Raw genomic sequence first — 21719 nt, 5'->3', positions numbered from 1 at the left:
CAGGAAAGGACTAGTTGAATGAACTGGTTCATTTAGACCTGGCAGCTTTTTTAAAAAAGAATAGAAGTGCTATTGATAGAAAGCACCTCAGAACATACTATTAACTGAGAAGAGCAAGGTGCAAAGCAGTGTATACTGTACAATACCTTTTGTGTAAGAAAGGGAGAAAATAAGAATATGTAATTATATATTCTTGTACTAGCATAACAAAAAACTGAAAGAATTAACTAAATAAAATTGGTTACCTATAAGGGGAACAGAGTAGTTGGAGACAGGAGTGAAAATGAGACATATATCCTTTAAATTTTGATCCTACAGATTCAGATAATAAGATTTAACTCTAGCCTAACCGGTTTGGCTCAGTGGATAAAGCGTCGGCCTGCGGACTGAAAGGTCCCAGGTTCGATTCCGGCCAAGGACATGTACCTTGGTTGTGGGCACATCCCCAGTAGGAGGTGTGCAGGAGGCAGCTGATCAATGTTTCTCTCTCATCGATGCTTCTAACTCTCTATCCCTCTCCCTTCCTCTCTGTAAAATATCAATAAAATATATTTTAAAAAAAGACTTAACTCTAAAAAGAAAGAAAAATAAAACCAGCTGGAATTTTTTGTTTTTTAAATAATATGCCTTATCTTTTTTCAAACGAGACTATTTCTGTTTTCAAACATAGTCTAATATTTATTTACATAACCTATAATTTTCCTCTTAGCTTTAAAATCAAATGATTAATTATGTGTTGGAGAGAACAGAAAAACAGTTAACTTGCTAGGACATGAGTTCCTCCATTCTTAAGTGACAGATTCAAAATGGTGTGATATAGTACCTTTCATTTATGTCAGAAAATATTTTCACATATGATATCATGTTTGCTGCTCTTAGTGGTTTGGCTTGCAGATCCCTTTTTAAAATTTTTCTAAAACCACGTAGAGAATGAAAAATTTGCCAGTGGTTTGCATTGTCTCCTTTCTCTCTTTAGAAAACAGGCAGAAATTAGCTATCTGTATATAAACCATGCAACCAAAAAGAATTGTGAGTTATGGGTTGGTTTTGAAATTGGCATCATCCAAGCCATAGTTATACAAAATCATTTTGGTAATTTACAACCGTCAACCAGTGTATGCAGGAGAGAGACCATGCCTACCTAACTAATCCATGTAGTCTGTCTCTGTTGTGCTAAGATTCCAGCCTGCAGTTTTGTGAAGGAGAGGTATTTTGTAGTCAAGATGTAAAAGCCTTCCATGAGCGATAGCTTTCTAATTATGAATGGCTAATTTTATAGAATTGACTTGGTTCCTTTTTTTCCTTTTTTGGCAATTATAAGGTACTTGTGTTTTCTGACTTGGTCAGAAGTGATTAACTCATTTGAAGGGTAGATTGGGTTTCATTTTTGTTGTATCCATCAGAGGGGAGGGCATTATTTGGTCCTTTTACTTTGAGTGAATAGGATTCACTCAAAAAATTTTAATTTTTGCCCTGGCAGGTGCGATTCCCAGTCAAGGGCATGTTACCTGGGTTGCAGGTTCGATCCCCAGTCCCAGTGGTGGGGATACATGTGGAAGGCAACCAATCTATGTGTGTTTCTCACATCAGTTTCCCCCTCCATTGATGTTTCTCTCTCCCCACCTCTTAATCCCTCCCTTCCACTCTCTAAAAAAAAAAAGAAAAAAGAAAAATCAATGAAAAAAATATCTGGTGAGGATTAGCACGAAAAAAGAAAATTTAATTCTTAACCATTACTGCTGTGATGTGTCTGCTCTAAACATGGCTGATACATGTGTACTCCTCAGATCCACATTCCACTTATTTTGCCAACCTTGGGTATCACCCAAGTCAAGGTTGTCAGATTTTGTAATACAGTTGAATTTTTAAGTAACCATCATAATACTTTGAACATACCACTAATAATCAGTATTGGTTTTGGTGACAGTGGCATTACTGCACATATTTTTTATTTAGTTCTTAGTAATTAGAGTCTCTTCAATTTACTTAAAGTAAAACCTTTAATTAGTATTTCGGAATAAAATCATGACATTATCAGTGTTTAAGAATTTGACTTTGCATTGTTCTTTTTAACCTTTTCCTTAAAGTCCTCTAAGTAATGACTCAGCATTTTCTGTGTTAACTATACATATATATTCCTTCCATGACTCATCTACACTTTGCTTTGTTAGATTAAAAAAAATTATTTGAGCCTGACTGGTGTGGCTCAGGGTTTGAGCATCGACCTATGAACCAGGAGGTCACAGGAGATCATGCCCAGATTGGGGGCTCAAGGCAGCTGATTAATGATTCTCTCTTGATGTTTCTATCTCTCTCTCCCTCTCCCTTCCTCTCTGAAATCAATAAAAATATATTTTAAAAAGGAAAAGAAAGAAACTATTTTCTTTTTTAAAAGAATCATTTGATAACTAGGTTTCTCCTTTATTGCTCTTAAACCTTACAGTATTTTGATTTTCTGTTATTTCTGTCTAAGTTTTCAAAAGATACTTTTCTAAAACTCAATATGTTTTTTTAAATATGTTTTTATTGATTTCAGAGAGGAAGGGACAGGGAGAGAGAGATAGAAACATCAGTGATGAGAGAGAACCATTGATCTGCTCCCTCCTGCATGCCCCCTACTGGGGATTGAGCCGCAACCCAGGCCTGTGCCCTTGATTGGAATCAAACCCAGGACCCTTCAGTCTACAGGCCGATGTAGAGCCAAACCAGCTAGGGCTCAATATGTTTTTTAAAGTGCTTGTTTTGGACTATTATAATGCCTAATCTTAAAAAATAATGTATAAAGGTATTGTGACAAATTCCCTGCTGACAAGCAACTTACAGCCTAATGGAGAACATTTAGTAAAATTTGTTATACACAAAATGCTGAGTTAAGCATAAAAAAGAAGAAATACAGAATTTGATGAAGAAAAACAGTGTGGGCTGGAAGTCCCTGTTAGTAGGTTAGGGGGCAGTATGATTTAAGCAGTACCATACAAGAATGAGCATTGGTGGGTAAAGACCAGAAAAAAAAATTCTTGAAGAAACTCTGATTATATGTTTAAATGATTTGTAAACTTTGTTAAATTTTCTGTTCTCATCTTAAAGCAGGGCATAGTATTACTATTAAGGATTTTCTTAAGAAAAAATATGGCTTTGTCATATATTTTAATAAAGCTTTTCTATTTAAGTTTATAAATAGTTGTTAGGTACATAGGGTCTGAATGTTGTATGTTATACAAGAGATGGGATTCTTAATCTTAAAAAGTTTTCCAAGGAATAATACAGAAAACCATAACTACTAAGGAAAACTATTTTTGAATGTGAAGATGAGTGTGAGTAGACCTTTGGTTTAACTATAAGTCCTTGTTGCCCGTTGTCCAAAGACCAGTGAGAACAGGGTCACCTAATTGATGAAAGGAAATACCCAGTTTCTTGAGTACTCTTCTGTACCTAAGTTAATTTTTAACTAGTTGCTCAGATGCTAACTTAAGTGATTTATATTACTTAATATTTCCTCTTGCACTGGTGTTTTACTATAGTGCCAGGGCCTTCTCCATTTAAAGCAATATCATTCTGTGCTGTGAATGCCTGCTAGTCTGTTTTTTCCCATTGGATGTAAGCTCCATGGATGTATCTGTAGAACATTCCCTTACAGTAAATGAATTGATAGACACTAATCTTTGAATAATGTGTATATGGAGGAAGCTCTCTAAAAGTATTATATATATCATCTATATATGTCTAGCCAATTTGTGATCTAGATGCTCATATACTAGTGTATAGATGACAATGCTGAGGTTCAGAGAGGTTAAGTAACTTGCCCAAAGTCTCACAGCCAGACCAAATCTAGATCGGTTTGACTCCACAGCCCTACTTTTAGTTAAGTGAAATGAAGCTATGATGCTGCTCCACGGAAGGTTCTTAAAATAGCAGAGGAAGAAGATGGGAGATAACAGAAGCCATATTGGTCACCTATACTTGGATCTCCTAGAACAGTGATGGCGAACCTTTTGAGCTCGGCATGTTAGCATTTGAAAAACCCTAACTTAACTCTGGTGCCATGTCACATATAGAAATTTTTTGATATTTGCAACCATAGTAAAACAAAGACTTGTATTTTTGGTATTTATTTTATATATTTAAATGCCATTTAACAAAGAAAAATCAACCAAAAAAATGAGTTCGCGTGTCATAGGTTCGCCATCACTGTCCTAGAAAGAAGGGAGGAAGGGGAGGGAGCTAACACTGTAGACCATAGAACAGAAAGGCAATAGAAAGTTTTGCTAAGGCAGAAGAAACCTGTGCATTAAGGATTTTACTATACCATTGGATAAAGATTTATAAGACAATACCACAATTGTGTTACCTAGTGTTACTGGAGTTTACAGATTATGTTTCATCAGTTACCTTTTCAAAAGAGAACTGCCCTTCTTTCCCTTGTAGAATGCTTTTTTTAACCTGCTTGTCAGTGATTTGTTGAAACCTGTCCTAGTGAGTCTGAAAAGTAAAATATGTTCTCCCACCTCCACTTGTAGTTCATATTTGTCTTTCTTCCCTCACTCCCTTCCCAGTGCCCACGCCCTTATTTGTGATAGAGTCTCTTTCTCAGCTGGTAGTTGCTTTGACAGGACAGGCATTTCCAAATCTATTGCAAAGTAATAAAATCACAAACCTAATAAAAAACCAAGACAGATATACTTTCCTGCTTGCTACTCTTCTGGTCTCTTACTGAAAAAAGATCAGTGATGGCAGAGAAAGCAAATAATTACATATTTTTAGATAGTTGGGAGTAAAGAGAAGAGTTAATACTTTTATATTAGTGGTTGGAGACATCTTACTAAAGAATGACTTTGTTCCGTTTTTCCTCACAACTATTACCCCAATATTGTTGTACATGTAATATATACCCCTATGTAATCAAATTATTTGGAGAGCCAGTAATTAATTTGAAGAATTATAACAATTATAAATATAACATAACTTTTAATTGTAATTTGCCTCTTTTTCTTAATTACTTCAGCATCTCTGATAAGAATGTATGTATTATAAATTTGATTTGTAAATAAAAGTTCATTTTTATGGCCGAAACCGGTTTGGCTCAGTGGATGGAGCGTCAGCCTGCGGACTGAAGGGTCCCGGGTTCGATTCCGGTCAAGGGCATGTACCGGGGTTGCGGCACATCCCCAGTGGGAGATGTGCAGGAGGCAGCTGATCGATGTTTCTCTCTCATCGATGTTTCTAACTCTCTATCCCTCGCACATCCTCTCTGTAAAAAATCAGTAAAATATATTTTTTTTAAAAAGTTCATTTTTATGGTTTTGATGCCTACAGGTTTTCCAGTCAGTAACTTTGTAACTAGTATTTATCTTCTATTGATACATGCTGTGTGGGCAGGAGAAAGTTTTCAGTGTAATCTACTTGGCATCATCTATCAGTCCTGCTCTTAAATTTCTCTTACCCAGTTTCTATTTTAAACTGCAGCTTGTCTCTGCCTTCGTAGTCAGTGTTGAAGTTTGTTTTGCCCTTTAACAATTAAAATATTGTGTGCTATATTTTAGGTCATTTACCAGATGTTGCTATAGTGGTTTTGCTTATGTCTGATCTGGTTGCTCATTGTTTGGCAGATCTCTATGAAAGTTCTTTGTAATTGAGTTCACAGTGATTTAGTGTATTTCTATGTTAGGTTTTGAAAATTTATCAAATTTGTCATCATCCTGTTTCTGCCTGGAATTGTTATTACTATCTTCTTTTGCTCCTATTTGAAATTTCTGCTTTTCTGTTGTATTTTATTTATCCTTATAACCACTTTAAATCTTTTCTAACATACATCAACAAATAGTTCATTATAGATTTTTTCTGCTCTATAATTACGAAAGATCATATGGAAGTTTAATATGGCATCTATATTAATAATAAAAGTATAATATGCTAATTAGACCAGACAGCCGGATGTCCTTCCAGACAAAGCCGCTGCAGCTGCGAGTGCCAAGGGCAGGCAGCCACAGCAGCTGGCAGTGGCAGCAACAACAGTGTGATGGGGTGGTGCCTTCCCCTGATCGGCCTGGTCACCTCCTGCAGAGGGAGGCCAGACTGCAGCTTAGGCCTGCTCCCTGTGGGCCATCAGGACATCCCCTGAGGGCTCCTGGACTGTGAGAGGGGGCAGGACGGGCTAAGGGACCGCCCCCCTGCCATGCACGAATTTTCGTGCACAGGGTCTCTAATTAATCTTCATAATGTTAGAAAGCATTCACTTTTATTTCATTCATCTGCTCCAACCCTTGTGTGAGATCCTTGTCCTGAGGATGTTTAAATGCAACTTCAGGGCCTGAGACAAAATTAGGAAGGTTAAAATATGTCTTTTCTACATTTCTACCCTTCCTTTAAGTGTTCTGGCCTATCTTTGTTTGTTTCCAACTTTGTTGAAAAGCTTTCCAAAATGTGTATTGCCTTAGGAATAGAGGCATGTAAGAAGAGATGAAAGAACACGGGCCAGTCTTAGAATAGACATTCCCGAGTTTCCCAAATGCCAGCACATCTGCTTCCTAGCTCTCTAACCTTAGGCAAGTTACTTAACCTTCTGAGTCTGCTTTTTTTAACCATCACATGGTTAAAAGACTGGACAAAATAGATGTAAGGGTAACATATTATCTGTCACATACAAAGTGCCTCACAAAAGTTAGTGTCCCCCCACCATATCAAACAATAGTCTATCAAAATACTTGGCTGTTTCTTTGATTCTCTATGCTGATCACTTCTCATAATCTTATAGTATAAGTATAGAAGTAAATTTTAAAAGTGTAATGACCCTAAAATATTTTCTCAAAGGTTTTGGCTTTTTGGCCCTTCTTCCAAAAGCAGGTTTGACCTTTCCCCCACCTCACTTTAAGCCAGTTCTGTTTGAGAAACAGAATCTTTCTTAGATTGACCTTTATAAGACCAAACAGCCTAGTAAAGCAAACCTGATAAATAAGCGAATAACTTAAAATACTTTTAAGTCTTGCTAAAATACCTTATATATAGTGACAACAGCACAGTTATTACCATGATTGTAAAATTGTTATCTTTAAAATTGTATGGAAACTGCTTCTCTAATATTATTTAATTCTTCCCTTTAATTGGTAATGATTTATATTTGTTTAATAATCAACACATTCTGAGGATCAATTATAGCATATCAATCTGAATTGCATTGAAGACATTATGTGAATATGTGTCATAATGTAAATTAATTTATCAAAGATAGCCAGAAAATATTTTTAATTGATTTCATTTAGAAAGTACGTACACATTGAAATTTGGTTTATTAGTTTATTTTAATTTACTTTATTTTTTATTTAGTAGTGGTTGATTGGATAGAACAGTCAATACCATTCTTATTTAAATTTGTATCTAATTTTGAAGACATACTGCTAAAATTAAAACTTGTACTAGGATAACACATAATCATTGCTAATAGGAAAATGAGGTAAGTAATCTGTTTTGGTATAAAATAGCTTCTGAGAGTAAAGTGACAATGAAATTGTATGCTTTCTTTCCACAATTATCACTGAAAAGCTGCAAAGCTCCAAAGGCTCTCTTATTCAAGGGAGCTGCTCTGAAGTGTATGTATACTTCTAAAGGCTCTACACATCAACCTTCTCACAATTACTGGGGGAATGTTTTTGGAAAAACAGGTATTATATCATTTTGTTGTGAAAACTAGAAGTCAGTCCAAAAAGCACCCTCTTTCCTTGGTTTCCCATGAATTAAGTTTCATTGGGGGCGGGGGGGGCATTTTAAACACAGCTAATGCACCCCATTTGAGGCTTTGTTAATAAATGCATCCTTGACTACACAAAGAGGTGTTTCTCCATGTTGGGTTTGTCAGCTACTCTAGGGAGCGGGGAGCCTGACTTGTGTTGACATTTGTAGGGTTAGCTAAAGATTGACTGATGCCCTTCCCACTTTCTCTTTGGTTAACTTTCTAGACTGTCAGAACAGCTCTCTGGAAATCCAGTAATGAACCAGTCCTATACTCTACTTTTATTGTCTCCTCTGATTCTAGAACATGGGGATTAAAATTAAAGGCAACATTATTTTGTGACCCAAAGAGCAATAAAGTAATTGGGTAGACTCTGTTTCTGACATTTAAATTCCACATTAAATGGACAGAGGCTCCTGAATTGCTCTATAATTCCAAGAGCCAAGGATCATCCACAATCGGAAAACAGGAAAGGCCCAGATGACAGTAGAGCAAGGTCAAAAATTACTTTGTGATGCAGGTAGGTTACTAATGTGAAAGCCTTTAAAAAATACCTCTAAATAGGGAAGAAAGTTAATTAACGGGCTGGTTCATAAACTGATAAACTCGGTTGAATTTAATACATCTCTAAAAGAGGAGTTAGTTTCTGTCCTTGAAAATAAATAGGAATAATGTAATGTTTTTCTTTTGAATTTCCAGATATAGGAATACCTCTATTTAAAAAGCAATTACTTTTCTCAGAAAACGTTGGTAGGAAGGAACCATAAAATTTTTAATTCAGTTTCTTCATTATGCAAGTGAGAAGAGAGTTCACATAGTAAACTTGGGGGAAAATGGGAATGGAGCCCCATTTTCCCAGATCTCTTATTCTCTTTTAGCTATCTTAACTTTCTTCTTCAGCTAACAAGAGTCTCTGCAAAGAAAAGGTTTATTTAACTAATGGACAGAGGAAAGTACAAGTTAATAAATGGTTTATTTGTAATAAATTTGCTTTGTTCCTGATCTAGAAAATGTCATTATAGAGAAGGAAATTTTAAGTGTGGTTTGCAAAAATTCAAGATGCATCACTATCAGTTCATGAGCATTGTAACATTGTATTTTAGGGACTGATATGAGTTTTTTTATATTCCCTGAGGTTCATTACTTCAGACACTACAAGAAAAGGTGAATGTCTTGATGGTAAACGGAATTGATTTATGGCAACAGAAAGAATTAGAATCTGGAAAGGGTATATGAAACCTTTAAATTTAGTTTCACTTTTAGATCTGTTAACTCATTTATATTCTGTTTTTGATCCTATATCTGAAATGAGTCATAAAGCTTCATTATTTTCCTGTGTTTTTTTTCCTTTATCTTTGTTTTTTTAATCCTCACTCTTAGACATCACCATGCTTATTTTTATTTATCTTTTAATTGATTTTAGAGAGGGAGAAAGAGAGAGAGAAAAAAAACATCAATGTGACAGAGAAACAGAATATTTGCCTCCCTTACTCATCCCACCAGGGATCCAACCAACAACCTAGGTATGTGCCCTGACTGGGAATTGAACCTGCAGCCTTTTGGCACTCAGAATGACACTCGAACCAGCTGAGGCACCCAGTCAGGGTCTTTGTCTTTTTAAAAAATAACATTTGCTAGACATACAAAATAATACATGTAATGCATATTTAAGTTATAAAACATAATAAACATCTGTGACCCCACCTTTCAACCCAAGAACTAGAACATTACCAATAATGTTATTATCTTCCTACTAAAGGCCTGGTGCACGAAATTCGTGCGCGGGGAGGGGGGGCGTTCCCCTCAGCCCAGCCTGCACCCTCTGAAATCCAGGACCGCTTGGGGGATGTCCGACTGCTGGTTTAGGCCCTATCAGACATCCCTCTCACAATCCTGGACCACTGGCTCCTAATCGCTCACCTGCCTGCCTGCCTGGTTGCCACTAACTGCCTGTTCAGTCATTTGGTCGTCCCTCATCCCGTCCCCTGCCGGCCTGGTCACCCCACGCAGCCTGCTTGTTCAGTCATTTGGTCATCCCTCACTAACCCCCCTGCCAGCTTGGTTGTAGGCAGCCATCTTGTGAGGGCATGAGGGTTAATTTGCAAATTACCTCTTTATTATATAGGATTCCTTCCCTAACCTATTCCCTTACCCCCCTCTTACCTTATATTTTTTCATTCTACTGTTAAAGGACATTTGTATTGTTCTGTGCCTGCTATGAATATTCCTGACCTTTCGTCATAAGGCATTGTGAGTGTTCAGCTTTCTAAAATAAAGCCAAATCGTTTTCTAATGTGGATGTACCAATTTACATTCCACCAGTAATGTACACAGTTCCCTTTGAGCCACAGTCTCTCCAAAGTGAATAAAATGGTATTCTTTTGTGTGTTCTTCATTTTTATTTCCCTCATTATTTATTGACCACATATATTTCTTCCAATATAAAATACCAATTCATGCCTTTTCCCATATTTCTATTGGGTTGTATGGGGTTGTTTTTTTGTTTGTTTTTTAATTGATTTGTAGGAGTTCTTCATGTATTTTTGTACTAATCCTTTTTTGTTTATGTGTTATATATATATATCTTATACCACTTATGACTTGTGATTTTACTCTCTTTACAATAGTTGTTGACAAACAGAATCTTTACAATAGTTGTTGACAAACAGAAGACCTTAAACTAGTTTAAGTTATCAATCTTTTATTTGTTAGTGCCTTTTGCATCCTATTTAAGAAATCTTTTCAAACCCAAGGTTGTAAGATTTTTCTAAAAGTTTTAGATTTTTCTGTTTTTCACAATTCCACATCCACCTGAAGCTGGTTTATTTATATTTTATTTTATCATGTGAATTAGGAATCCAGTTTTCTCTCCAGGTAGTGAGTGAATAACCAGTTTTCCAAGCACCATTGGTTCTCCCCCTGACCCACCCACACACACATAGAAATCTTTTCCCCATTTTATTTATTGTCTTATTCAATTATAAGAATTCCTTATATATTGTAGTATCAGATTCTTTGTCTTATGCATATCTTGCAAATATTGTCTTTCAATGTGTGGCTTGCCTTTTTATTTTTATAAATGTCTTGAAGAGAAAAATATTTTAATTTTGATGAAGTCCAATTTATTAATCTCTTTTATAATTTACTAGAGGCCTGGTGCATGAAATTCATGCATTGGGGCAGGGGGTCCCCTCAGCCCAGCCTGCAATGACACAAGCATTTTGTGCTCAGCCTCCCAGAGGCCCTCTGTGGCCAGGCATGGAATGCTTGCCTCATCACCAGGGTGACAATGCAAGTGTTCGCCCCCCCCCCCCATCAGCTGCTCCGTGTCTGCTACCCAGAGGCCCTATGTGGCTAAGGTGGAAAGCTTGCCTCGTCACCATGGCGACGAAGCAAGCATTCTGCCAGGCCACTCACACTGCCCACTCTCAGCAGCTGCCCCCCCAGGATTGGGGGACTCCAGTGGGGCTGAGAGGACTGGGTGCCGCCATATTTGTGATGGAGTGATGGCTAATTTGCATATCACCCTTTTATTAGATAGGATGTTTTGTGTGTACTATTTTAACCCTTTTCAGTCCAACCTCGAGGCTGACTCTACAGACCAGGCACTAGGAGCAGGTCCAACGTCGAGCAATAAGAACATTAAGAAGTTCAACATTCAATATCATCCATTAATTTGGACCAGACTGTTTGAATTCCAAAAATAACATTGGACCGCAAAAGGTTAAAATCTTTGCCAAATCCAAGATCATTAAGATTTTCTCCTATGTGTTTTTCTAGACGTTTTATAGGTTTTTAGCTTTTTTGTTGTTGTTTATCCTCACCTGAGGATATTTTTCCATTGATTCTTAGAGAGAGTGGAAGGAAGTGGCGGGGGAGGGGTGGAGGAAGGGGAGACACACACACAGAGAGAAACATCAATGTGAGAGAGACACATTGATTAGTTGCCTCCTGCACACGCCTGGCCTGGGCTGGGGATTGAGCCTGCAATCAAGGTACAGTGCCCTTGACTGAAATTGAACACAGGACCCTTCAGTCCATGAGCCAATGCCCTATCCACTGAGCCAGACCAGCTAGGGCTGGGTTTTAGCTTTGACATTTAGGCCTTTAATCCATTTCAATTTAAATTCTGGAGATGTAGTGAGGTGTAAAGGTCAAGGTTCACTTTTCATGACTCAGTCCTTGGATCTCTTTTTGTCTATACACTCTCTTGATGAGCTTATCTACTCACATGGGTTTGCATGTCATCTGTATATTGAAGTACTATATTGACTTCCAATTCACATTTATATCCTGGACTGCTATCCTGAACTCATTCAGTTTCAAAAATACAGCTACCTAGTCAGCATTTCCCTGGGTGTTCCTTGGAAGGCATCTGAAACTGAGCTCTTCATATCCATCTTTCCCTCCTCCACATCTGGCCTTTTTTTATTGTGTTGAGGTAAACTGATCGATTTCTATCTTTGAAAAGGAAAGAACTCATATTTCTTCTTTCATACTCACAACACTTCTCACACACTTGGGACACCACATGAGTGGGCTTTTTCCCACACTGACTGATTCTCGACGCCGGCTGAGTGTCCTACAATTCAATTCAGTTCTGACACTGTGGACCCCACCACCATCACCACCTTCAGACACCAATTGAAAGTCCAGGTTTTCACTTGTTTTTCTGATGGACTGGCTATAAATCAAGGGTTCTCACAGCCCCTCCTTGGATTCAATCACTTGCTAGAGTGGCTCACAGAACTCAAGAAGACAGTTTTCCTACTAGATTCCCTGTTTATTACAAATATTAAAGGCTACAGATGAACAGCCAGATGAAGAGATACTAGTACATAAGGCAGTGTTTGGGAAGGTCCTGAGCATAGAGCTGCTGTCCGCAGCGCGTGGAGGTCATGCTGCCCTCCTGGCACATGGGCGTGTTCATCAGCCCAGAAGCTCTCCAAACCCTTTAGGGGATTTTGTGGGGTTTCATTACATAGGTCTGATTGATTAAGGCATTGTCCATTGGTAATTAGTTCAACCTGTACCCCCTCTCACCATACCCCACTTTATGATAATGAGATTTTTGGAAAGTCCCTAGAGAACCACAGGATGAGGTTTGGTTGCCACCAATCTCATTATCATAAAGTAGAGTATGGTTGAAAGGGCTCATTATGAACAACAACAGAAAGTACTCCTTTTAGCTCTGGAATTGTTTCAGATGTACACCAAGAGACCAAGTGTTATAACAAAAGATGTTCCCATCCTCTTATCCTTTAGGAAATTACAAAGGTTTTAGGAGCCATTTTCCCGGAGTGAGGATGAAGATTATATTTTCCTTATTATAAACCACAGTATTAGAATCTTCTTACAAATTCCAAATCAGTGGGTTCTAAATAAGTGAAATTTTGTTTCACTAAGAAAAGTCAGTGTTGATTAAAGATTTGACTGTCAAATAGGTAACCTTGGATTTCACTGAAATTGAATGAGTACTATTCTGTGTCAGACAGTGTGCTGGGTAGTATCCCATTTCATTTAACCCTTACAACAGCACAGCAGATTCAGCTGGTAATGGCATCCCCGATAAACCGATAAAGACCTTGGCCAATGAAGTTAGAAGTAACCTGTGCCTGTGTCACAAAGACACTAGAAAGTGGTACAACTAAGATTGGCACACACACTCCTCTCCTATGGGCTTTCACCCCCCAGCAGGGCAAGCACTTGCTTCTCAGGCCTCATTTTCTAACGTTACATGGCCAAGCTTACTTTTATTTGTTAAAAAAAAACAAAACACTAACTAAATTTGGAGATCTAATGGGCTTTACTATGTAGTTCAATGAACTGAGCATCCCATCTAGCAACTAGGCGGCATTCAAGTGGATTGTACAAAATGGAAGGATTTTGTAGACAGAGTTTAGAAAGTCCCTAGAGAACCACAGGATGAGGTTTGGTTGCCACCAATCTCATTATCATAAAGTAGAGTATGGTTGAAAGGGCTCATTATGAACAACAACAGAAAGTACTCCTTTTAGCTCTGGAATTGTTTCAGATGTACACCAAGAGACCAAGTGTTATAACAAAAGATGTTCCCATCCTCTTATCCTTTAGGAAATTACAAAGGTTTTAGGAGCCATTTTCCCGGAGTGAGGATGAAGATTATATTTTCCTTATTATAAACCACAGTATTAGAATCTTCTTACAAATTCCAAATCAGTGGGTTCTAAATAAGTGAAATTTTGTTTCACTAAGAAAAGTCAGTGTTGATTAAAGATTTGACTGTCAAATAGGTAACCTTGGATTTCACTGAAATTGAATGAGTACTATTCTGTGTCAGACAGTGTGCTGGGTAGTATCCCATTTCATTTAACCCTTACAACAGCACAGCAGATTCAGCTGGTAATGGCATCCCCGATAAACCGATAAAGACCTTGGCCAATGAAGTTAGAAGTAACCTGTGCCTGTGTCACAAAGACACTAGAAAGTGGTACAACTAAGATTGGCACACACACTCCTCTCCTATGGGCTTTCACCCCCCAGCAGGGCAAGCACTTGCTTCTCAGGCCTCATTTTCTAACGTTACATGGCCAAGCTTACTTTTATTTGTTAAAAAAAAAACAAAACACTAACTAAATTTGGAGATCTAATGGGCTTTACTATGTAGTTCATGAACTGAGCATCCCATCTAGCAACTAGGCGGCCATTCAAGTGGATTGTACAAAATGGAAGGATTTTGTAGACAGAGTTTAGAACTAATAAAGAGTAGATTATTTCTGGCAAGGACACTTACCTTTAGGGAAAGGCAGGGGTCTTATCAGGCAGAACACCTCACTGGTGTGCATCAGGAAATTCTTGGTTGATTGGTTTAAAATTCCATCCTGGGAGAGGCTGAAACTGCAGGTAGGTTAGGTTTTGCATCTAGCATAAGTGACAGCCATCTTGGGCCTGTGGTTTTTCTTTTTAATACCTTGTAGAACAGTCCCCAGGGGTGTGGATTTTGAGAGGAGTGATTCTCTGGGGCCATTGTAATAGTCCACTGTAATAGGATACTTCACTCATCTCCTAAATTGCCATCCAGAAACCTGCTTTTCCTGTGATTGTCCTGTTTCCTTAATAAGTGTCTCTACGTTGAGGTTCACCATCCTTTGATGTCTATACTTGGTATAGAGTGTATGTCATTAGTAATTTCTATATAATTTTTCCTGTTCAGTATTTGATTTTGAATATCCTTAGTTTGAGAGGGTATTTAATGATATTTTTTAATTAATGCCCTCAACAATGTTTCAAAATGGCTAACAGAATACAGGCATGCCTTGGAGATAATGCAGGTTCATTTACACACCACTGCAATAAAGCAGGTCGTAATCTTTTTGCTGGTGGAGGGTCTTGCTTTCAGTTTGTAAAATACGCAACATCTATAAAGTTCAGTAAAGCTGCCCATAATAAAACAAGGTATGCCTGTACATATTTAGCTTCTTAAACTGATCTGTCCCCTGTAGGGCAATTAAAAGTCATCAAAGGCTCAGACCCTGCAAGACAGTGTACAGTAGGTATATGTGACTACTTTGCATTATTAAAACAGCTTTTCCTGAGGAGAGAGATATGTGAGACAGTTCGTTGTCATTGGTGTTAATGCGTGGTCTTGTACTCTGCCCTGTTCACAGGTGAAAGTATTGCACAACCAGCTGGTCCTTTTCCACAATGCAATCGCCGCCTACTTTGCTGGGAACCAGAAGCAGCTTGAACAGACCCTTAAACAGTTCCACATCAAGTTGAAAACACCTGGAGTGGATGCCCCATCTTGGCTTGAAGAACAGTAAAATCACTCCTGGAAACAAAAAAGAGGAAAGTCACATGGTTCTATTTCTAAACAAACCTAATAAGAATGAAGCACAGTTGGGAGAAGAGAGACGGGTGACAACCATTGTAGAGATTCTCACACAAACAGCTTTAATTTTTCCCTTTTTCATACTTTAACAATTGAACTGTTAAATTTGATGGGAAGGTGGGCGGTTTTAACGAAAACCTAATTTCTATAATCTGAACACAATAATTTTTCTTGTTGAGAAGTCCTTTTGTATTGTAAGGGTTGATGGCTATTTCTGTAGTTTGAAAACATCTAATATAGCTTTGCACTGACAGGATCAAAATTCAAGGATTTTGGTCCTGGGAATGAGGGCCAGTTGTAACTTTTCCAAAGGGAGGTTTACATGATTTGTATCAACATTAGATATTTTATATATGAATATATTAAACATCTTTAAGAGATTCATTTTCATGTATTGTCTTAAAGAAAGAGACTATTTTGCAGAGTAAAATTATTTGGTGTTCCTGCAGCATCCACGATAGGCTGGCAGCCGCTCTAATGAATGACTGATTAGCTTGTGGAGTTTTGGCAAATAACTTTTAAAAAATGAATCTGTACCATTGTACTTTTGTTTTGTTTTTTTTTAAGATGCAGGAATCACACTAATTTCTATGAGGCTTTTGAGCTTATGAATATGCATCATCCAAAGTCAGAGGGTGGTTATGTTAGCAGTCTTTTGATTCATGATGAAACCTGCTTAAGAAAAAAATTTTTTTGACAGGTGGACTTGGGAATAGAAATTCTTGATGGTTTCTAGAGTAGAAATATGTGCTCAGAAAGCTAGTTTTGGGGTAAAATCTATTTTGACAGAAGTGAATTCCTAGACAGCTTTCATTGACTTCCATATGTAACAATACCGGTTAAGCCTTAAATCACAGATATGTGCCTTCTCAGATACAGTAATTCTCATTCAACCAATGTACAGATTCCATAAGGAAACCCCTTTCAGATAATGTTTGACCTGTCTGTTCCTTCCTTGGAAAGGAGCACTGTGTATAAATGTTGGGTTTCTTTGTACGCATTAAACCACATTTAGGGTTTAAGGTGAAATCAACTTTTGAATACACTATTTGGTTTTTCTTCATTCCTTTTATGGAATGGGGAGACAGGAGTTTTTTCATGAGTAATGGAAAGGCCGTATGGGGCAGAGTGGTGGTAAGAACAAGGGGGGCTGGAAAGGCCAGCACTAGTTTAGTTGCTCAGCACTGTTGGTTTTGTGTTCATGTGGTTGGCCTGTCCACTTTTGGTTCAATCAGTAATGTAACCCTTTTTCAGTATAAGTTTTCTTGATTTTTGTCATAGACATAAATTAATATTTTGAGAGGTATTCCTTCACCTGTTCTTTTGTGTTGAAATGAAGTACTTAAAATTACTGTTATATATGAACTTGTGCACTGTAAGATTTGTTATATATGTTCAAATGCCTTTTAGCTGGCTTTTTAAATAATATGCCTGTTTTCAGTGCTTAATACAATGTAATGTGATTGTAAGTCATAAGCCTATTTTAAATCATTCCCTCCTGTATATTTGTACTCCTGAGAGCCTTATTTTATTCTTCCAGCAGAATTACTACTTGTGATAGTTCATTTACATTCCCCAGAATGTGCCTCTGGTGTGAATTTTGTATTCTTATTAAAAGTGTTTGCTGCAGTACCTTGTTTCTCTGGCTCTTCATCATTTAAAATAAGAAGCAACTTTTGGAAACTCTGAGGACATAGGACATATTATTAGGTGTTTCTGTAATTGTTTTATCTCAGTAAGTTATTTTTTTCCCCCTCAATTGAAATCTCTTTAGGGAGAACATACCCACTTTTACCACATTTTAATAATTATAGTAGCTAAGGAATTAAGTAGGTTTATGGGTTGATGATTTTTCAGAATAAACTAAAGATATTAGTGATTCAGAGACATGGGTACATGTGCAAAAGAAATAAGTAAATTAACATAGCCACTTTGTTAAGTAATTTGTATTCATTGTAGAAAAAATAGAAACTAATTTCAAAAAATTAAAGATAAAATAAATCACTTGCCAAGTTAGTATTGCATGAAACTACCTACTTCTCCTGAAGTTAGATGTTTTAGTTAACAATTATAAAGTTAATTTGAATATGCATACATTCATCTTTGTACTCTTACCTGGTTATTCCCTTGGTTGGATGCTTAGAAGTAAAAATGAGCCCTCAAAATATATACAAATTTTTAAGACTGTTATATATTGCCAGTTGGCTTTCAAGAAAGGTTTTGCCAATTTACACCTCCAAGAGCATATACATGTCCCTGGTTAGCATATTTTTAAAGCCAATATGCATAAAAGGGCATAATGCTTGTAATCAGCAGAACAGCACTTTATAAATGTTTTAAGTAGAAAGGGAAAAGCAGCCAGGAAGATAAGACTGAGCAGTCAGGATTTGGGAAATTGTGGGGTATGGGACAGAGAAATAGCTGACTTTTCTCTTATTTAATAAGGAAAAATTGCACTTGAAGAGGCAACACAATAGCTGTCCAATATTAATGAATCCAGATTATACCTATTTTTTTCAAATCAAAAAATATATGTTTTGGTGTGCCACAGAATTTTAGTAATTAGTTTGTGTGTGTCATGAGATGGAAAAGGTTGAAAATGGCTGCCGTAGACTGAAATAGAAGGTTTCTTAGAGATTATCTGATTAACATCCTTTTTTGCAGATGAAGACATGAAGGCCTGGCAAGTGCCTTGGTTGCATACTCGATTCCCCTGCCCTGGTTGGGGCACATGCAGGAGGCAAGCAATTGATGTGTCTCTCTCACATCAATGTTTTTCTTTGTCTCCCCCAATCCCTTCCACTCTATAAAAATCAAAGGAAAATATCCCCAGGAGAGGATAAACAAAAAAGAAAAAGGTGCTACTTCTAAAGTTAAATACAATGTATATTCAGTGTCTTCTAAATTGGAAAAATAAAAAATTCATTCACCCCCAAATGGAATAATATTAGCTACATTTCAGAGTATTCATGTAGCAAAGTGTTCATCCTTTCACTCCACTGACCTTTAATTTAGAGTATTCTGAAAAAGAAATCTCATGAAGGGTGAAAAAGATGAAGAGATTAAGTAAAAAAAAACACTGATAGACACAGACTACAGCATGGTGATTAGCAGAGGGAAAAGAGGAGGGTAGGGGGAGGTAGGTGAGAATCCTATATAATAAAAGCACAATATGCTAATTAGACCAGATGTCCTTCCAGACAAAGCCGGGATTGTGAGGGCCGAGGCAGAGGCGGCCGCCACGGTGGTGGGGGCCAAGTCCCTTGCACGATTTCATGCATTGGGCCTCTAGTAAAGAATAAAGGGGGATAAATGGTGACTGAAGGAGGTGGACTCAATATACAATATACAGATGATGTATTATAGAGTTGTACACCTGCAACCTATGTAATTTCATTAACCAATGTTACCCTAATAACTTCAATAATTTTTTTAAAAATAAAATTAATCTTCATAGATCCTTGGAATATATTTCCAGTTATTTATCTATTCTTTAATTTCATCAATGTCTAATTTTTTTATTGTATAGATCATTATGTTTCTTAAATTTATTTTCAAGTAGTTTATTGTTTTCATATCATGAATGGAACTGATTTTATTATATCTTTATCTGATAGTTTTAAGCATGCAAATACACAACTGACTTTGTTACTTGATTTTGTATCCTACAACTTTTTTGAATTTTTTTATTCATTCTACTAGTGTTTGGTGGGGTCTTTGTGATTTTTTACATATAAGATTATTGTATCTGCAAAGAGATCATTTAACTTGTTCCTTTCTAATTTTCATGCTTTTTTTTTCCTTCTTGCCTGGTTGCTCTCACTAGGACTTCAGGGGCGATGTTGAATAGGAGTGTGAGAGTGGTTACCCTGCTCTTGATCCCGACCTTAGAAGACAGCTTTCAAATTTTCTCCATTGAGCACGGGCTTTGGGCTTTCACACGTGACATTTATTATGTTGAGGTATATTCTTTCCATAATTTGTTGAGAGTTTTATGAAAGAATATTGAATTTTGTCAAATGTTTTTTCCTTCATCTTTTATTTCCATTATTGTGATTTATCTTACTTATTGATTTGTGTATCCTGAGCTATCCTTAAATCCTCAGAAAGAATTCCATTTGATTATGGTGCATGATACTTTCAATGTACTACTAAATTTTGGTTGCTAGTAAAAAAGAAAAATGATGTGAACCCCAAAAGTGTTACATAAAGTAAAATTATGTATATTGAAAAGCTAAAGATAAATGTCTTTTAATCATGGGACTGTTGACTTGAAGAATAATGTATCTACCTTAAAATGTGCCCAGGCTCCTTTAGTCTTCACTGGAGATAACTAATGGTATGAAAAACAAGAGTAAGTTATTATTATTATTATTACTTTTAGAGGAAGAGGGAGAGAGAAACATTGATCAGTTGTTGCTTCCCATACACACCCAACCTCCAACCTTGGTATGTGCCCTGACCAGGAATCAAACCTGTGACCTTTTGGTTTACAGGACAACTCTTCAATCAACTGAGTGAGCCACACCAGCCAAGGCAAAAGCAAATTATTTAAATTGGTAGTTAATTGCAACATTTGTATATAATCTGTGCTAATTTTTGTGAAGTATTAAGAATGATTTATTTTGTAATAATATTCCTATATATTTCTGTCAGTAGCACTTGTTTTTGAAACTTTCGGGTCGCCTAGGAGAGTTGAGACCATCTGAAAGCCTTCATCAGTAAATTTCATCAGCAAAATTTAGGCATTTAAAATCTGATTCCCTCTGTAATATTACAGATTATGATATTGGCAAAGACTGTCCAGTTCTGGATAGGCTATTTTCTGATCAAAAGATCAGTAATAGCCCTGGCCAGTTTTGCTCAGTGACAAAACTGAGGGTTCGATTCCCTGTTTAGGGCACATACCTTGGTTCTTGGTTGCAGGTTTGTTCCCCTGTGCAATGGGGGCCACGTGGATGCGGGAGGCAACCAACTGATCCTCCCCAGCCTGGCCCCTGGTCGGGTGCGTGCAGGAGGCAACCAATTAATGTGTTTCTCTTACATCGATATTTCTCTCTGTCTCTCCCCCTCCCTTCCACTCTCTCTAAAAATCAATGGAAAAAATGCCCTCGGGTGAGGGCATTTAAAAAAAAAAATAGACCAGTAAAATTTTTGGCATTAGTTCAAAGCATTTCCAAGGGCCACAGGTCCTTTACTATTTTTACAATATAGCAAGGCCTATTAAGATAGAACGACAATACAAACAGTTTTCCTCTTTTGAGGACTTTCATTAAATCCTGTTCTATGCTCCCACTTGAAGGTTTCCTGCTCAACAGGTTTCCCGGCATCAATAGGCCTTTATAATAAATTGCCAAGTGGTCCTCCTAATGTACAGCAAACTATGAACTTCAGCTTTGTTTTTGTGAAATAAAGGTCGACTCTTAGTAGTTATATAAATGGAGAACTACTTGTTATTCTGGCATTAACTCTGATATGGAAAGAGGAGACTGTTCATATGAGGGAGGGAAATAAGACCCAGTCTGAGAGATGTAACTCCATTTCTGTGCCATTCATTAATATACTAGCAAAGCTGGGAATGTCATAACATTTTTACAAATGGAACTTTCACAAATAAAAACACAGTTTGTCTTGTTTGGACCTAAGATAGGCTTTATCATAAGCATCCTCAGTCAAAGATGGTGACCTTTCTGTAACTATGGTTTATTATGAATTGTTGACAAAAGAGGAGCAAGATACCATTTTGTTGATCTTAAACAAAAGTAACTTTCTGTGACAAACTTTCTTATTGCTTGCTTTGGGTACAGGTGTATGTGTTTGGATCAATATCTTAGGGGTGATATGTGCACCTTGCTGGCATGGGGGCACATCAGGAAGAAAAATGTAAACCATGTTAGTCTTCACCACATCTTGGAGCTTTGATTATTGAAGTTCAACTTTTAAAAAAAGCAAACTTGCCCCATCTGGTGTGGGTTCAGTTGGTTTGAGTGTTGTCCTATACACCAAAAAGTCGCAGTTTGATTTCTGTTCAGGGCACATACCTAGGTTGCTGGTTCCATTCCTGGTTGGGGCAGGTGCAGGAGGCAAGCCTTTCTCTCTCTCTCTCTCTCTCTCTCTCTCTCTCTC

The 21719-nt window shown here is 37.2% G+C and overlaps 1 protein-coding gene and 1 long non-coding RNA gene across 6 annotated transcripts in view; one reads left to right on the top strand and one right to left on the bottom strand.

The window, feature by feature from the left end:
• ARFIP1 (ADP ribosylation factor interacting protein 1) overlaps positions 1-17225 on the top strand; it is an 85344-nt gene extending 68119 nt beyond the window's left edge. For all 5 annotated transcript variants that reach the window (XM_006770114.2, XM_006770115.2, XM_015568051.1 and 2 more), the window contains one exon: positions 15370-17225. In XM_006770114.2, coding sequence (XP_006770177.1) covers positions 15370-15525 — 156 coding nt within the window. In that variant the 3' untranslated portion in view covers positions 15526-17225. The remainder of the gene's footprint in view (positions 1-15369) is intronic.
• Positions 7940-15452, bottom strand: LOC107184146. The gene is made up of 3 exons (XR_001514964.1): positions 15368-15452; positions 13723-13730; positions 7940-7950 (listed from the first exon to the last, which is right to left on the bottom strand). It is a non-coding gene; the product is annotated as an uncharacterized LOC107184146 (long non-coding RNA).
• Positions 17226-21719: the final 4494 nt, after the last annotated feature.

This window comes from Myotis davidii, unplaced genomic scaffold (genome assembly GCF_000327345.1).
Source record: "Myotis davidii unplaced genomic scaffold, ASM32734v1 scaffold323, whole genome shotgun sequence".
Taxonomy (NCBI): Eukaryota; Metazoa; Chordata; class Mammalia; order Chiroptera; family Vespertilionidae; genus Myotis; species Myotis davidii.
Note: the sequence above shows the minus strand (reverse complement) of the source record. Positions and strands in the feature narration are given on the sequence as shown.